Below are 15,400 nucleotides of genomic sequence, written 5' to 3' on the forward strand. Positions count from 1 at the left end.
GAATAGATACCAGCATTAAATGCAAGCCCCACCAGATCTCTAAACTATAAGACTCCCTACCATGTAATATCGAGGTAAATTGTCTTCCCCGATTTGCGAAAGCGATGTGGTGCTAGTCAACATTCGATGCTTGGCACATGCATGAGTCCGAGACTTTCAAAAGTCCATTCATCACATACAGACGAAGTAGAAGCTTCGGACAATGTTAAGGAACATTTAGCTCAAGCACGGAGTCAATTTGGCTGACCTATCTAAACCGTCCGATCCCTAGACTAAGACGAATAGCCGATCACACCAACATCATAGAGAAGCGAAAGATTCGAAGGAGGGGTACACAGTGAAATACATATTTTTTATTAATAAAAATTTTATTATAGAACTTCATCGAGGCGAAGACGTCCAAAGCAAGTACAAAAATTTTAGGACCTAGTCCTCATCCGGAGAGAATACCCCGACCTCCTCATCACTGTTGCTGGGGCGAAGGTGCCTCAGGTTTAGCTTTGGGACCATCTTCTTGATACGTGCTTTATAATCCTCAAAGTCTTGGATGAACCTCGCTAAAGATGCCTCAACAAGCTCATCCTCAAAATCCCTCGAGGCTTTGAACCCCTTAATGCATCAAAGTTTGGCCTTAGTGGAGGCCTCGATCGCGGTCCTAGTGAGCTCCACATGTGTAGGAAGGTCTATCCCAGGCCTCATCAACCCATCCGATGCTTGGGGGAGAAGCGTCATTATGCCTGGAGCAGAATGCTCCAGTTAGGTGGGCCTCGCCCTCTTGGACGAGGATCCCCTGCTTAAAGAGCCCATCTTTTTCTTAACTGCTAGCTTGGTGGCGGACGGCAATGGCTTCATAGCTACCATACAAAGAAAAGAGAACCTTTCTCTGACAACTATAACCATGAAAGAGTGACTGATAGTTAGATAGCAGGATCCCATCGGGCAGATGGTCCATTAATATAGGCTACTAATGGTGTGGATCTATTCTTTGAAGCATCGATTGCACTACTTGGCCAGTTCTGAAGTGGCAGACCGCACGGCCTTCATCTCATCCTTATTCGATCAAATCATGTAGGGCAACTCACAAAGCATATTTTGAAACTTACCCTGGCTCGCCACGTGGTGGGTCCAAGGGCAGCCTCCAAATCTCCTCTCTTAAGAACGTCATTCCGCAACCCCTCGAGATCCATCCTTAAAAAAGGTGGTGTGAGTTGTGGAATGGCACCTCAAATTCTCAGAAATCTTTTCCTAGGGTGGTAACACAGAAGCAATCAAGAAAGAATTGAGTCGGCGGTTCAGCTACCAAGATAGATACTCCTTTCGCTCGAAGTCCAAGAACCACTTTGAACTCAGGAGTGGAAGCATATGTTATGGGAGAGACCCACCGAATGAGACCAATCCTCCATAAGGATGCACCCAAAATGATGTGGTGAGATCACACCGACTACGAACCCAGATGCTACCCAAATCAAGCCGCACAGATGAAGCGTGTGCTTAGCACCCATGATAACAACTTTGATATGGGAGAGTGGGAGAGATTCCTTCCACGATAAAGGTCAGAACATGGTCTATCGACCTATAAAGCTAGGCCTAACAAACATAAATTTTGGCTAGCAGCCTACGGGCTCAATCTCTAGATAGAAAAGATAGGAAGGTGACCCTCAGGGTAGGAAAGAGAAAGTTCACTCCGCCCTTGCAATCTTTTCTCTCTACTATTTTCAAAACTCTAGCTAAATTAAGCATTGGAGGGTTTCCCATCGGAATACCTCCGATGAGTATGGATGTCTTTTGCAGGTACCTTCAATGTCATGGATCCCGATCGACACCTAACTCCAGCTACATCATCATCCTATTGGAGTCCTATGGCAAAATATACCATTTTAACAATCTAAGACCTCATCGAAAAAGATTAGCTAGATCTTTTTAGTAAATAACCAATGTAGAGCTAAATATACGCTCACACAAATCTTTAAATTAATATGCAATCTAGTAGCTGCACAAACTATACGACTATATTTAATGTAACATACGATTTTTGGCTATGTAGGTGACTAGATCCTTGTAATGGAATAGGTTCAAAGTAAGAAGAGGTTTTAGTTAAGGCTACAACTAGGTTGGGCTAACTCGTGAGCCAACTTGACACAAACCGCTTAGACTCAATCCAACCTGTTTTAAAGGATCTATGGGGCCAAGTCAGATTATAAAGTAAGATCCATTCTATTTTTCAGATTGGATCTAGGTTTATTGAATTCGAAATTGATCCGACCCAATCCAAGTCAATCCATTTGATTTTTGGATCAATTTTGAATCTTCTATTCTATAACCTATCTCAATCTAAACCAGATACTACTGGAATCCGAACATATTTGAGCCTCTAAATTATGATTTAAGACTTGTATGGGTAATATATTTAACATATATATAGGTTTAAAATTATTTTTATATCTTAATTTATTTTGAGAGTAATAATATTTATTATTCATTTTATATGGTTAATAGTAATTAGGTATGTGGTAATTAAAATATTGTTGGCTATGTTTGATTCAGATATGATCTGAACTCAATTAGACCCAAATTATTTGGGGTTGGAGCTAAGTCATATATGAACTCGATCTGATCCGAATGACCGTTAGAAAATTTTAGCCATAGATCCAATCCAATCTTCTATTTGGTTGTGCATCCCTAATTTTAGTCATACAAATAGGTTAAAATCATTAACATGTGACAGACTTGATGGGTCAAGAATGGAGAGATGCACCCATTTAACATTGGTAAAGTATCATGTTGCTAACAGGGATTCACAAATAAATAAGACATAAAAGAAGAAACAAAAGATAAGTAAATTAAATGCAAAATAGAACGGAATGGATAATGCAACGGGGCGTAAACCACAAATCAGATATAAAATAAAGAACATAAGATTTCTCGCATATTAAATAAGCAAAAATAACCATTCTTACAGTGCTCGGCAAAATGATAGTTTTAAGGCAATGAGCATGTAAACCATGCCCTACAGTACTGCAATAGTACTGCAACAGGAGAAAACAAATGACAATAATAAATGTGTATCCTCCCTTAATGCTCAACCAGCTGACAACTTCATTCTCGAGCAATTAAGCTGGACAGTCATATTTACGGCCCATGAAGACATTAAAACCATGGATTGATGGATGGCCTACATCTAAGTGAGTTTGTCAGAATTTTGAAAAAAATTTTTACGCACCGCAAACAGCATAAAAAATTTAACATAGAATATATTATTTTATATAATTAATTTATATAATCATTATTTTTCAATACATATTTAATATTTATAATTTTATTTTTTTTAACAAATTTTAAATGACGAAAATATTTTTGTTCTTTGAAAAATATTATGACATCCTATAGCAAATTATTTTCTGCATGCAAAATATCATAATATGACTCAAAAAATTATGATATTCTATGATATATTATAATATCCTGCATTAAATTATGATTTTTTGCATGCAGGATATCATAATATGACCTAAGATGTCATAATATGCCATAGAATGTCATAATATAGAATGGGCATTTTTGTCCAATCACTTTTCAACATACATTTAATATCTATAATTTTACTTTTTTGCTTTAAAAATTTTGAATAACGAAAATATCTCAATTTTTTGAAAAAAATTATGATATCCTGTGACATATTATGACATCCTGCATCAAAATTATGATTTTTGGACATAGGATGTCATAATATGAAAATAAGATGTCATAATTTTTTCTAAAAAACTGGAGAATTTTTATTATTTAATTTTTTTAAAAAAAATAAAACTGCAGACATTAAATGTACATTGGAAAATGGTGGCTACATAAACCAATCATATAAATCGGTGCACTCCACGTCGGATTTTTTACCATCCACAGTGCATATAGAATTTCTCTAGAATTTTGTTATCAGTAGGATCGCAAATCCCTTTTCACGATTAGAATGTTAAAAGTATCCCTACCCCATTCAAAACTCTTATCCTAGCATCCTTACCATGGGTGCTCCTTGAAAAAACTTCTGAAATCTGTTGGGATGAATAGGCTGAAAATTTTATAAGAATCATAAATTGGATCAATACAACCAACTAGAATATATAATTACAGACCGAGTTACACCTAAGTCCATAAATAGATTGGGATGATTTTTGAGTGGACTAATCCAAATCTTATAGAAAATACAAAAGATTTATCCTTAGTAGTTATATCAAAAGAACTCTCACCACATACACAATTTACTCATGTTAGCAAGTTAAGTGGACAAATAGCTATCTGGCTAGGAAAAATAAAATATCTCTTTTAAGTCTCACAAGCTAAGTAATGTAATGTTTTTATGGTGCTCTATTACTAACATGGATCTTTTTATGGTGAAACTTTTGTGCCTCGTGTCCTTGAGAGGTGATCCATTTGTCCACACCCACAAAATCTATATCTACCATAAAATTGCTTCATGTGACACAACAACAAAAAAAAGTCTTTTTTTGTATTTTTAATTGGGGTGTTGGGTGGGGGAGCTAACTTAGCACAATTCGCCGTGCCACCTTTTCCGCACGGCATTTCCGTGTCACCATGGCGCAATTGCTGGTTTCCGTTTATCTCAAACTTCTCCATGCATTAAATGAGTGATTAATGATCTCAAAACCTATGCATTCATTGTCCTCACAAGACCATCATGGGAGTCCAAGTCCAATAGAGGACTGTGGGATAAACCCGTGTGGAAACCAACAAAACCTCTAGTCAATATTACTCATTAATGGAGATGTTTAAGTTTCTTTCCTTCTCATAACTCCTCATGGCCCCACCACAAAACAAGTGCCCCAAGGAGAATGGACGGGCATTAAGCCATTAATGCCAAGTTTGGGAGCCAGAAGAAACGGTGAAGCTTCGTGGGCCCCACATTGCCAAAAAGAATAAAAGATGGGTCTATTTAATGGGTCGGACCACCAGACCTAAGCCGCACGTGAAAGTGAGGCAACTACGTGTCCTCCACGCACCAAGGTGGAAGTCTAACTGTGAGAATAACGCTAGCCTATTCCATACCCTAGCAAAATTTTTCATGAATCGCTATGGATAAGATAGTAGAGTTTATTTTAAACCAGCCGGGTGAATACTGAATGCACCAAGCAATAATCTGAACATGAGACCGGAACGCAGATCAACAGTTTAGACGAACGGGGACTTATCATATTACTGCAGTATTTTCATTCTAAATAGTTATGTATAAAATTAAGATGTTAGTGGTTGATTTCTTGACAGCAAAAAACATAATCTCTGCTGCTCTATTTAATTAAAAAAAATTAATTTCTTGTCCTTAGTTTAATTGTCATTTAACAATTGTGTTTGCTTAGGTTGCATTTATTTTTATGCCTTATATCAAACTAGTCTTTTAAATTTTCGAGATATTCTAATATAGTCCTGCTATCCATGTCCGTTCATGGAATGATATCATTATTTTGTAAATGACCAAATTACCCTTATCCCCATCTTCTTTCTTATTCCTCTCTTATTGCTCCCTTTCTCCAGCACCAACATTTCTCCTCTCTCTTTTCCTATCCTCCTCTTCCTCCTCGTCCCCTTCTTCTCCTTATCGTCATCCTCCTCCAAGCTCTTTCCCTCTCCTCCCTTTTCTTTTCTCCCACTTCTCCTCCTCCTCCAAGTCAACCCATGTCTCGCTCCATGGCAGCTCCCACTATCTCCGCCTCTTCCTCATTAGTGATCTCTCCTTCCCTTTCTTCTCTTCTTTCTCATCCATTTTTTTTCTTATTCTCCTCCTCCAAACTTACCCACGATCCTTGCTTCCCCCTCTTTTTCTCCTCATCTACATACTTCTCCTCTACCTCCTCCTCCTTCAAGCCCGTTAGCCCTCTACCTCCACCCTTCATGGTAGCTCCCTCCATCTCTATCCACCTTACTGGCAAACCTTTCTTTCCCCTCCTCTTCTTCCTCTCCTTCCACTTTTCCTCCTCCTCTAAGTTCGTCCACCTCTCCTTCCCCTTCTCCTCCTCCATCTCTATCCTTCCTTGCTGGCAGCCTCTCTTTCTCCCCCTCTTCTTTCTCTTCATCCACTTTTTCTCATTATCTTCCTCATTCTCTAAGTCCATCAATGAGTATTCTCTCTCCTTTCCCATCTTCTTCCTCCAAACCCATTCTCCTCCTCCTCTTCCTCCTCCAATCTCATCTATAAGGCTTTTGATGCCATCCTCCCCTTCCACCTCTGCGATCCCATCCTCTTCCTTCATGGCAAGTCCTGCCTCCATCTCTATCTCTTCTTTTGGCATTTCATCTATTGAAAAAGAAAACTAACATCATTAGTTGGTACGTAAATGGTAGGACCATATCAGAGTATTTTAAAAATTTGAAAAACTACTTTGACATATTTTAAAGTTGAGATGATATAAATAAAATTAGATTAAAATTGAAGAGGTATTCCTATAATTTATTCTAAATTTAAATGCTTGATTAATGCACAAGCCTGAGGATCAAAAATCGCATGTCCATCAAAATATGCGATTTAAATACTTTTGGCTAATAGGTCCTCATCATTAGATTGTAATCCAAAGAGGAACAAAAATCCTTTAGTGTGCACATCAGAGGAGACCGTATAGAATGGTCTTCCTTTTTTATCACTTATCATTTCTTATTCATTTTAAAGTGCAAACTAAAGAGTTAAAGTGAGATGAGACTTGTTCTATGATTTAAAAACAACAAAAAAGAAAATACGTAAAGCATTTTTTGTGAGACCTATGCCATCATCCTTCTCTTATTTCTCATCGAGCAATCCTTCCCTCTCTTTATGTCCATGAGGCTTTCCTCCTCTCGAGTCCATGTCTCATCCTCCAAATCTTCTTCCTTGTGAAGATATCCATCCTAAGTGTGTATCATGTAGCCATAGACTATGTATTGGTGAACACCACATTATGGAGACTATATATTAATTTGTCTGGCGGTATATATTAGATCACTGTTTGGATTTATTTCAGATAAACTTAGGGCATATATTTGTGATCCGATTAATGAGAATAAAGATTTTTTTTCAATCCACACAACTCAAATCTCACAAAGAAAAAAGGTTGAAAAAGAGGAGAATTTCTGAAAGTAGAGCTAAGTTCCTTTTCTTTCTCTTTATTTTTTTATTGACTAAAAATGAGGTATATATCTTTTATTTATAATAACGAGATTTGTTTTTACATAAATTGGATCAGATTTATTTTCCTAGCTTTTAAAAAAACTTCCAACTTGAATAATTTTGGTCAGATTAATTTTTTAATTTTTATGAGATTCTTTTACCTAAAATAGACGTATCTAGTAAAAATAATCTAAAAAAAAGTTAGAATACTTTAGGAGATGAATCATGATTTTTACATCAATTTTGCCTTCTATTGTTTCCCTAGATTCTTTTCGTATTAGAAGCTATGCTCGATCACAGTCTTATATGAAAAAAAAAATTTGATTGATTGATCCATTTTGAACCTCAGATAAAAAAATTTTGGTCTGATTGCTAGGGGTACTACTCCTTTAATGGGGAGCATTACATCGTAGACCTAGAAAAGTATCCAATTTTTTTAAAAAAAGAACATCAAAATCGAATATTGAATGATCAAGTTATGGCTTTTAAAAGTTTGGTTTGCAATCTGGCTTTTCAATGTGACAGATCTTACTTTTGGATCCTATCCAGTCTTATCCATAGTTGCCAAAGTAGTCCACATCGAGTTCAATGATCATTCTAGATCAATTTGAAATTTATATATCATCTAGATATGTACTGCACACTGTTGAACATAATATTTTAGAAATTATGCATCAAATTATTTGGATGTGTATCAGTTTGTCTGAAGATATGTATTAAATAGTTGTTGGGTATATATTAGAAAAGTTAAAAGTATGTATCAAAAATCTATTGAGTGTGCCTCACCTAGATATAGTCTATATATTAGTGAATGCGATATTCTAAAAACTATGCATCGAGTAGCAATGCTTACTAGTCCAAAAAGAAAGAAAGTATTCTAGAATCCATGCATGATGATTAAAATTAATGCCCCTATATATAAGCCACATGAACTACATCATTTTTGCATTAATAGTGCTTACACAAGTATGAGCCCAACATCGTACAAATAAATTGCAAGCAGGACCTTGCATTAATGGGAGAAGGGTGCAAATTAAGTCCCACACAAGTTATAGTGAACTAGGTAAAATTAAGAACATCTTTTGGAAGATACTTTCTTATGTAGGGTTATCTAGTGTTTCATTACATCAAATTCTTATGTTTTCGTATGGAAAAGTAGGGTTAGATCCGGGATGTACCTTTTGTTATCTTTAAGTTTTATATTGGTTTACAAAAACTCATTTGATTTTGAGCCACTTTTTGGTCTTTATCTAGAAAGAGAGAAATCGAAAGATGAAAATGTATTTGTCAGTCCAAAGAGGAAGACGGTGTTCTAGAATCCATCTCTTTTTCATCTTCTGGGAGAGGATTAAATTTACTTAATTTTACATGAATTATATTTTTGAACTTTACTAGACCATTGTGCCTCTAAGATAATGCTTTGTTCAAGTTTGATAAGTTAATATTCTTATGTAGGAGTATAAAGAAAATACCAACTTTTCTTTCTGGAAAAGGAATCTTGGTAGATTTTTTTTCTGCAAAATTCTTAAAGAGGAATAGAGGAACTTCTTTTACTACAAGGAAATGTAGCTCTTCTGTTGACATTATAAACTTGCATGATAATTGAGGAAGAGATGTAATTAAGAAAATTTTCTAGGGACCCAAATTTTTGCTAGGCCACTTGATGGTATTTGATATTTTGTAGAAGCCAGTTATATTGTTCTTTCAGAGCCCACAGCCCTCTGCATTATAGACAAGGTTCAATTCACAAGTTTGTATGAGCAAGTGGCAATTGGAGTATCTCAAAGTTAACAATGACCTAGCCTCACAATAACAAGATGAAGGGACACAAATCTTGGGGACTGTCTTCCCAAGGATGATGGTAAAAAAAGAATAATAATAATTCTACCAAATAAAACAAGAATAATAATTAGCTATGAGTATGAAGGCACAAAATTATGAATCAAGATTAATAGTTGAACATGTTTCATGTATTGTGTTTACATGCATTCAATCAAAGTCAAACAATGAGACTTGTCTAGCTATGAACCAGTTGTTAAGTGTAAGTTGACATTTCACAATGCAAAAAATATGGGTCATTTGGACTGCTCTAATGCATGTAATAGCACAAAAGTATAGTTTATATTTCCTGCATAGAAGTTGTTTTCATTTTTGTTCTTGTGTATGTTAGGAGTCCATAAATGCATAGTTGTGTATGAAAGCACAAAATCATGATTTAAGATAAGTAGTTGAATATGTTTGATTATGTGTTATTTACCTTCACAGTAATTGCATGCCACTAAGCTATCAATCAGTTGCGAAGTGTAAAGTGACAGATTATAATACGTATCCACACTCACACATATAAATTGCTCTAGTGCATGCAATAAAGATGGGTCATTTTACATGCAAGTAATATTGGGTCATCCTACATACGAGTAATTTTTATGTTTATAGTTATGTATATCTTTAAAAAGTGGATGCACATACACAATTAAGTCTATGAAGGTGCAAAATTATGATTCAAATAAGTAGTCGAATGCATTTAACTATGTTGCAAATTTACGTTCAACACCATTCAAAATAAGTCAATCAATGAGTAGACAGTCATTTGCCTAGTATAGCTATCAACCAACTGTAAAATGTAAGTTGACACATCTCTTGCACTTGAATTGCTCGTGCATCTAATAATGCAAAAATATTGTTGATCTTGTGAACATGTAATTTTTACTTTTATAGCTGCTTATTTTAAAAGCATATATACACAGTTATGTGTTTGAAGAAAATTAATAAACAATGGTTCGAGATCAGTAGGTGAACATGTTTAATTAATTATATTATGGTTACCTAATATACAAGTCAAGAAATGAGACAATTAACTATTTCATTACTAAATTAGCTATGAATCATCTCTCTGGTATATTTTAACATGTCATGGCATGTGTTTGTGGCTCACATATTTGAACTGCTCTAATGATTGTTTTAACACAAAAATACAGGTCATCTTGTGTACATGATATATGACTATATATGTCAGAAGTGCACACATACATTGTATGATCAACAAACTCATGATTTGAGATAAGCACTTGAGCATGTTTAGTTATATTGTGTTTACTTTCAATATAAGTCAAACAGTGAGATAAACAGTTATACGCTTACTTGTCTAGCTATGAATAGTGGTCTAGTGTCAATTGATGACACATCATAGTACAAATCCATGGCTTGCACACCCCAATTTCTCTAATTAATGACTTACTAGTACATGTTCATTACTCACACGTACGCGAATAATGAATCAACATAAGCAATTGGATACATTTAATTCTATTGATTTTATAGTCAATCTAAGTTGAGATAAATAGTGATATGTTTACTTGTCCAGCTATGAATAGTGGCCTAGTGTCAATTAACACATCATAGTACAAGTCCATATATGGCTTGTACACCCCGAATGCTCTAATGATCTACTACTCCATGACCTACTAGTATGTGTTCATGACTCAACACCCGAATAATGAATCAACATAAGCAGTTGGATACATTTAATTCTATTGATTTTATAGTCAATTTAAGTGAAGCAATGCATCAAATAGCTCCCTGCTTACAAGTCTAGCTATCAACCAACTCTTATGACACATCATTCTACATGTTCATGGCTCACACACCTGAATAGTGGATCATGATAAGTAGTTGGAGATGTTTAATTCTATTGTTTTTACATTCAATTTTAATCAAGAAGTGCCACAGGTTGTAAGCAACCAACTTGCTGTTGTGACACATTATCAAACGTGTTCATGGTTCACGCAACTGAATCATGGTTCAAGATGAGTAGTTGGACATGTTTATGTGTATCAAGTTTATATTTAATTTAAGTAAAACAATACGCACAGCCATCTAGCAACCAGCCTTCACGACATGTCCCATTACATTTCGTTGGCTCACAAACCTAAATTACTCTAATATATATGCTTGCATGAGAAACATTATTTACCTTTAATACAAGTAATTTTTACTTACATAGCTATATAGAGTTGCAAATGGGTCAGGTCGGATTAAGGCATGCTTGATCTTGACCCAGTTTCATATATGGATCTTGATGTTAGATCCAAACCCTATCTAGTATATGATCAAGCCAGATTAGGCTGGATCTATGGAAAACATTTTAGAGCTAATTGGGTCATTCAGATTGGGTTTGGGTCATGTATGATATGGATCCAACCTGATATATATTTTTTGGTCCGAGTCAAGTCTAGGTTTATATTTGTTTATTAATACAATTTTATATAGAATTTTTTTTGATGAAAAATGGGAGGCTTGACCATCCAATTTTATTAAAGAGTGTGAGGTTTACTGGGTGGGATATGTACAGGCGAAGAGTATGGGTAAGGTGGGCTCTCTAAAGAGGCCGGCACCTCAGACCATGCAATGTTTGATCATGATGTATGATCAAAAAAAAAGAAGAAGAAGACAAAGATGTGATCTGCTTCATTGTAGTCGAACTCGGCCTTTTGTTGCCGAGAAACTTTACTGGTTGAGTTCTTTAATCATCTCTAAAACTATTGATTTTCAGTTACCTTCATAGCAAGCTATAAAAGTTTTTGGATTTTAGATGCAGCACTTGAACACCATATGTTGTAGAAGGCTTTGAAGTGGAATAGCCTAGCGTTTTGCACCTTCCAAATAGTCCAACAGACAATTGTTGCCAGGCTATCCCATACTTGTCATGTTCATAGGTAGCAAATCTTGCTAGCATGTCATGTCCAAAGCTCAACTATTATTTTGTGAGTGTTTGGGACTTTAGTTTTTTGAGTGATTAGAAGCCAGATATTAGTAGAGAAACGATAAGTGGAAGTAAATGAGCAATTGTTTGCTCTTTAGTAGAGCAAAGCAAACAAAAGGAGTGGCATTGATCTTCCCTTTCTTTCGATTTTCTACATGCCAAGATGTGATTGTTAAAGGCTAAAGCCTAGCCAATTGAACATTTTAGGCTTCCCTAGGAGAAGCGTCTTCCCATTGTGTTTGGTGATAGTATATTCTTAATCTTTATTCAATCGATTGTTGATAAGCTTCTCCTGAAGAAAGCATCAAATTTCATAATGAAGATTTTATTTTTATTTTTGAATAAAACTATATTTTGACTGTTAAAAAATTATTTACTAACATTACCAAAACCTCATGAATTATTGTTTATCTAAAATTGCAATCTGCTGCAAGAGGTTAATAACATCTAGAGCTAGTCTTTCTTGATATAGTGAAATAATTTGAGTACTATTACCTTATCAGAAGAAAAGAAGACATGATTTGAAATATTTTTTTCTGGGTAAATATGGATTGGGTTAAACTGGTAAATAATGGAAAGATCCAAAATAAATTGTATGAACCAGGTGGAATCAAGATTTATGAAATCCATATCCAATCGAACCCGATCCGGTCTGGCAGGTATTCAAGAATAGATTGGGTCAAACAGATCACAAGTCTGTGTAAACATTAGGGATTAGGGATTGCATGAAAGGATTGGTGACTCCAACGTTGATAGGATGACCTGACTTTTGCATGCATAGGCTAAAGATTCCTTAAAAACAATGGATATTGTACATGGAAGACTTTACGGCAGCCGAGGAGGGTAACGTTGGGGAAAAAATAAAAGCTGGGGACCACAAAATCCCACTAGAAATAACTGAATCTAAAGAGCTTTAGATCTTTCCACCTGTTACCGTATAGATAAGACCCACACTCGCCCACCACTCATTCTTCCGAGCCACACTCCAAAAAGCTGGCTCGTACTTTCTCTCCAGCAATAATTGCTTCCTCGCTAGCATTAAATGCCTCCTCCTTTTGGCCGTCTCCTTCTCCCTCTTTCCATCACCTCAACGACTCCATTTAATAACATTACTGACTAATACTGTTAATGACTCCTGCCGCATTATCTTTACTCCGGCTTTCCCCCTTCCTTAATTAATTGTTCTCTCGCTCGCTACTTGCTATTCTTCTCTTATTTACTCTATCTCTCGTTCCTTCCTCTCCCAGTACTCTCCTACTTCTCCTTAATGGCGACGGATGTGAGTTCTTTGGCGAGTATTCTTAGTGCGTACAAGGAGGAGGAAGGGGAGGGGAAGGGGGAGAGGGAGAGGAATCTCGTCCCAAACCGCGATTTCATTGGTGGTTGTGGCGGCGGTGCTGTCGGTGTGGATATCAATTTCCGGGTCCCTCCTGCCGGTTCAGAGAAACGCCTCGATTCACCGGTAATCCTCTTCTTTTCTCTGTCTTCTTTTCTTTTAATGACTCGTTCTTGTCCTGCTACCAATTTCAGATTTCTTCTGTTCTCTTTCCTATTGCACTGTATGAAAATTCTTTTTTTTTTCCTCAAAATTTCCTGTTTATTTCATTTTATTTTTAAAATTTCTGAAATATGAAATTTCAACTCAATGTCTCTCCATTTTTTTTCTTTTCTTTTTTGTTTAGTTGTTTTTTTTTCGGAAAAATTGCTTACTTTTTTTTTTTTTTTTGGCCTAAACGAGTTTCTAAATTTGTGTGACAGACCGGTAGGATACACCTTCAGAAGTCCGGCCCGTCTCCGGCGAACGGCGAGCTCCAGGACCTCAACCTCCCGCCGGCCTGCGACGTCGCCGGAGCTGGCGGCGTCGCCCCTCCGCCGGAGGACTCCGCCGCCATGAACCTCAACCTCGTCGCTGAGTACCACAGCGTTTGCACCCTCGAGAAGGTCAGGCACGCCCTCGAGAGGGCGGAGCGCGAATCTCGAGGGAAGCCGCATCAGCGAAAAATGGACGGTTCTCCTTCGTCCTCGTCGTCGTCGGCGGCCTCGACATCATCGCTTAAGCGGCCCGAGGAGGAATTGGACGGCTCTGATTCGTCCGGTGGGTCCTTGATGGCCGCGAGGTGCCCCAGATGCCTTTTCTACGTACTGGTGGCCAATCGGGACCCTCGGTGCCCTGGGTGTCGCTCGCACGTGCCGGTTTCCGCCATATACAGGAAGAAGCCTCGGATCCAGCTTTAGTTCACCCAGTGACCAGCTTTAAGTCCCTCAGAAATATAGAATAGCTTCTTTTATTTAGTTCTCTTTTTTGGAAATGAGAAAAGAAGCTCTCGCAGTTTAGGGACTACTTTTGTTTCGTTATTTGATACTGTTTTATTTGTATTTTATTTATATTGTGGACTAAAAATAAACATAATCTTGTAAATTAAATTATCATTGTTGCCTTTTAAATGTATTCTTGTGTTGGTAAAGAAGAATGGTAGGAAGGAGGGATGCTTCATCAGCTAAAGCGAAAAGCTAAGAAAGGATTTAAGTAATTATAGAATTTTGAAAAAAAATTAAAGAAGCTATGAATATTCAGATATTTACAAGCTTTTATTTATAAGCAGGTATTGGAGAGGGGGAAAACAATAAATAGTAGTAAGTGGCAACATGTAACTATAAAAATAATTATCATCATTAATTTGCAATTCATTCATGGCATTTCTTGAATCTAGCACGAACATTATGAGTGAGTAGTCAAATTTATTAAAAGTTTTTGATACTGCATTAACACCATAACAATTTGAGAAGTCGGCCAGCCAAAGCAAAAGTCCAGAATGTTTTTGACAATTTCTAATTTTAAAAGCATAGCCATTATATGGAAGGATAACAAATTTCGTAGTGCTTTAAGTAGATTAGATATCTAGGTATATTAACATCAAGCTATGAGTAATTTTATATGTCCCTATTGACGTTGCCACCATTTGCGATAGTTTCAACCAATATTTAGACTATTTGGTTACTGTCCTATATGTATGTCTCAAACAAAGAAAAATTTTGGAAGTAAATGAGAAACATTCTTGTTTTACATGCTTCGCATATACTATTATATTCTTATCATCTAGGCAAGATCGATATTTTTATCTTCAATAACTCTTAAGGGAATAATGCTCTCAATCTCTAATTTCTTAGTTATCTTGGTGAATGATTAAAGTGGTGTATGGAATGTTTAATGCAATATATGAGCCAATAACTTCAGATGTGGAATGTCCATTTCAAATGAAAGGAAAAAAGGTCAGATATCAAAAGAGTGGCTGATATACGGAATTCAAAATTAAGAGGTGCGTGGTGCTTAATTTTCATAAATACTTATGAAATTTTATAATAAGATAGCAAAAATGTTTATAAAATCTCTAATGATCTATTCATGTTATATAGTAAATATCTTTTGGATACCATATCATCATCTAAAATCCTAATATATTCAGCTATAAATTAAAGTAGTGCATTGTACAATCTGA

General features: G+C 36.1%; 1 protein-coding gene across 1 annotated transcript; it reads left to right on the forward strand.

Moving 5' to 3' along the window:
• Positions 1-12,978: 12,978 nt before the first annotated feature.
• LOC105046757 (uncharacterized) lies at positions 12,979-14,348 on the forward strand. Its single transcript, XM_010925467.4, has 2 exons — positions 12,979-13,365; positions 13,662-14,348. Exons 1-2 carry the CDS (start codon positions 13,171-13,173, stop codon positions 14,136-14,138), a joined length of 672 nt encoding a protein of 223 aa, XP_010923769.1. The 5' UTR covers positions 12,979-13,170; the 3' UTR covers positions 14,139-14,348.
• The last annotated feature ends 1,052 nt before the right edge of the window (positions 14,349-15,400 follow it).

This window comes from Elaeis guineensis, chromosome 6, assembly GCF_000442705.2.
Source record: "Elaeis guineensis isolate ETL-2024a chromosome 6, EG11, whole genome shotgun sequence".
NCBI lineage: Eukaryota > Viridiplantae > Streptophyta > Magnoliopsida > Arecales > Arecaceae > Elaeis > Elaeis guineensis.

Coding starts and splice junctions, on each gene's coding strand:
- LOC105046757 (XM_010925467.4), top strand. CDS start 13,171: ATGGCGACGGATGTGAGTTCTTTGGCGAGTATTCTTAGTGCGTACAAG. Junction 13,366..13,661: donor AGAAACGCCTCGATTCACCG/GTAATCCTCTTC, acceptor TTTGTGTGACAG/ACCGGTAGGATACACCTTCA.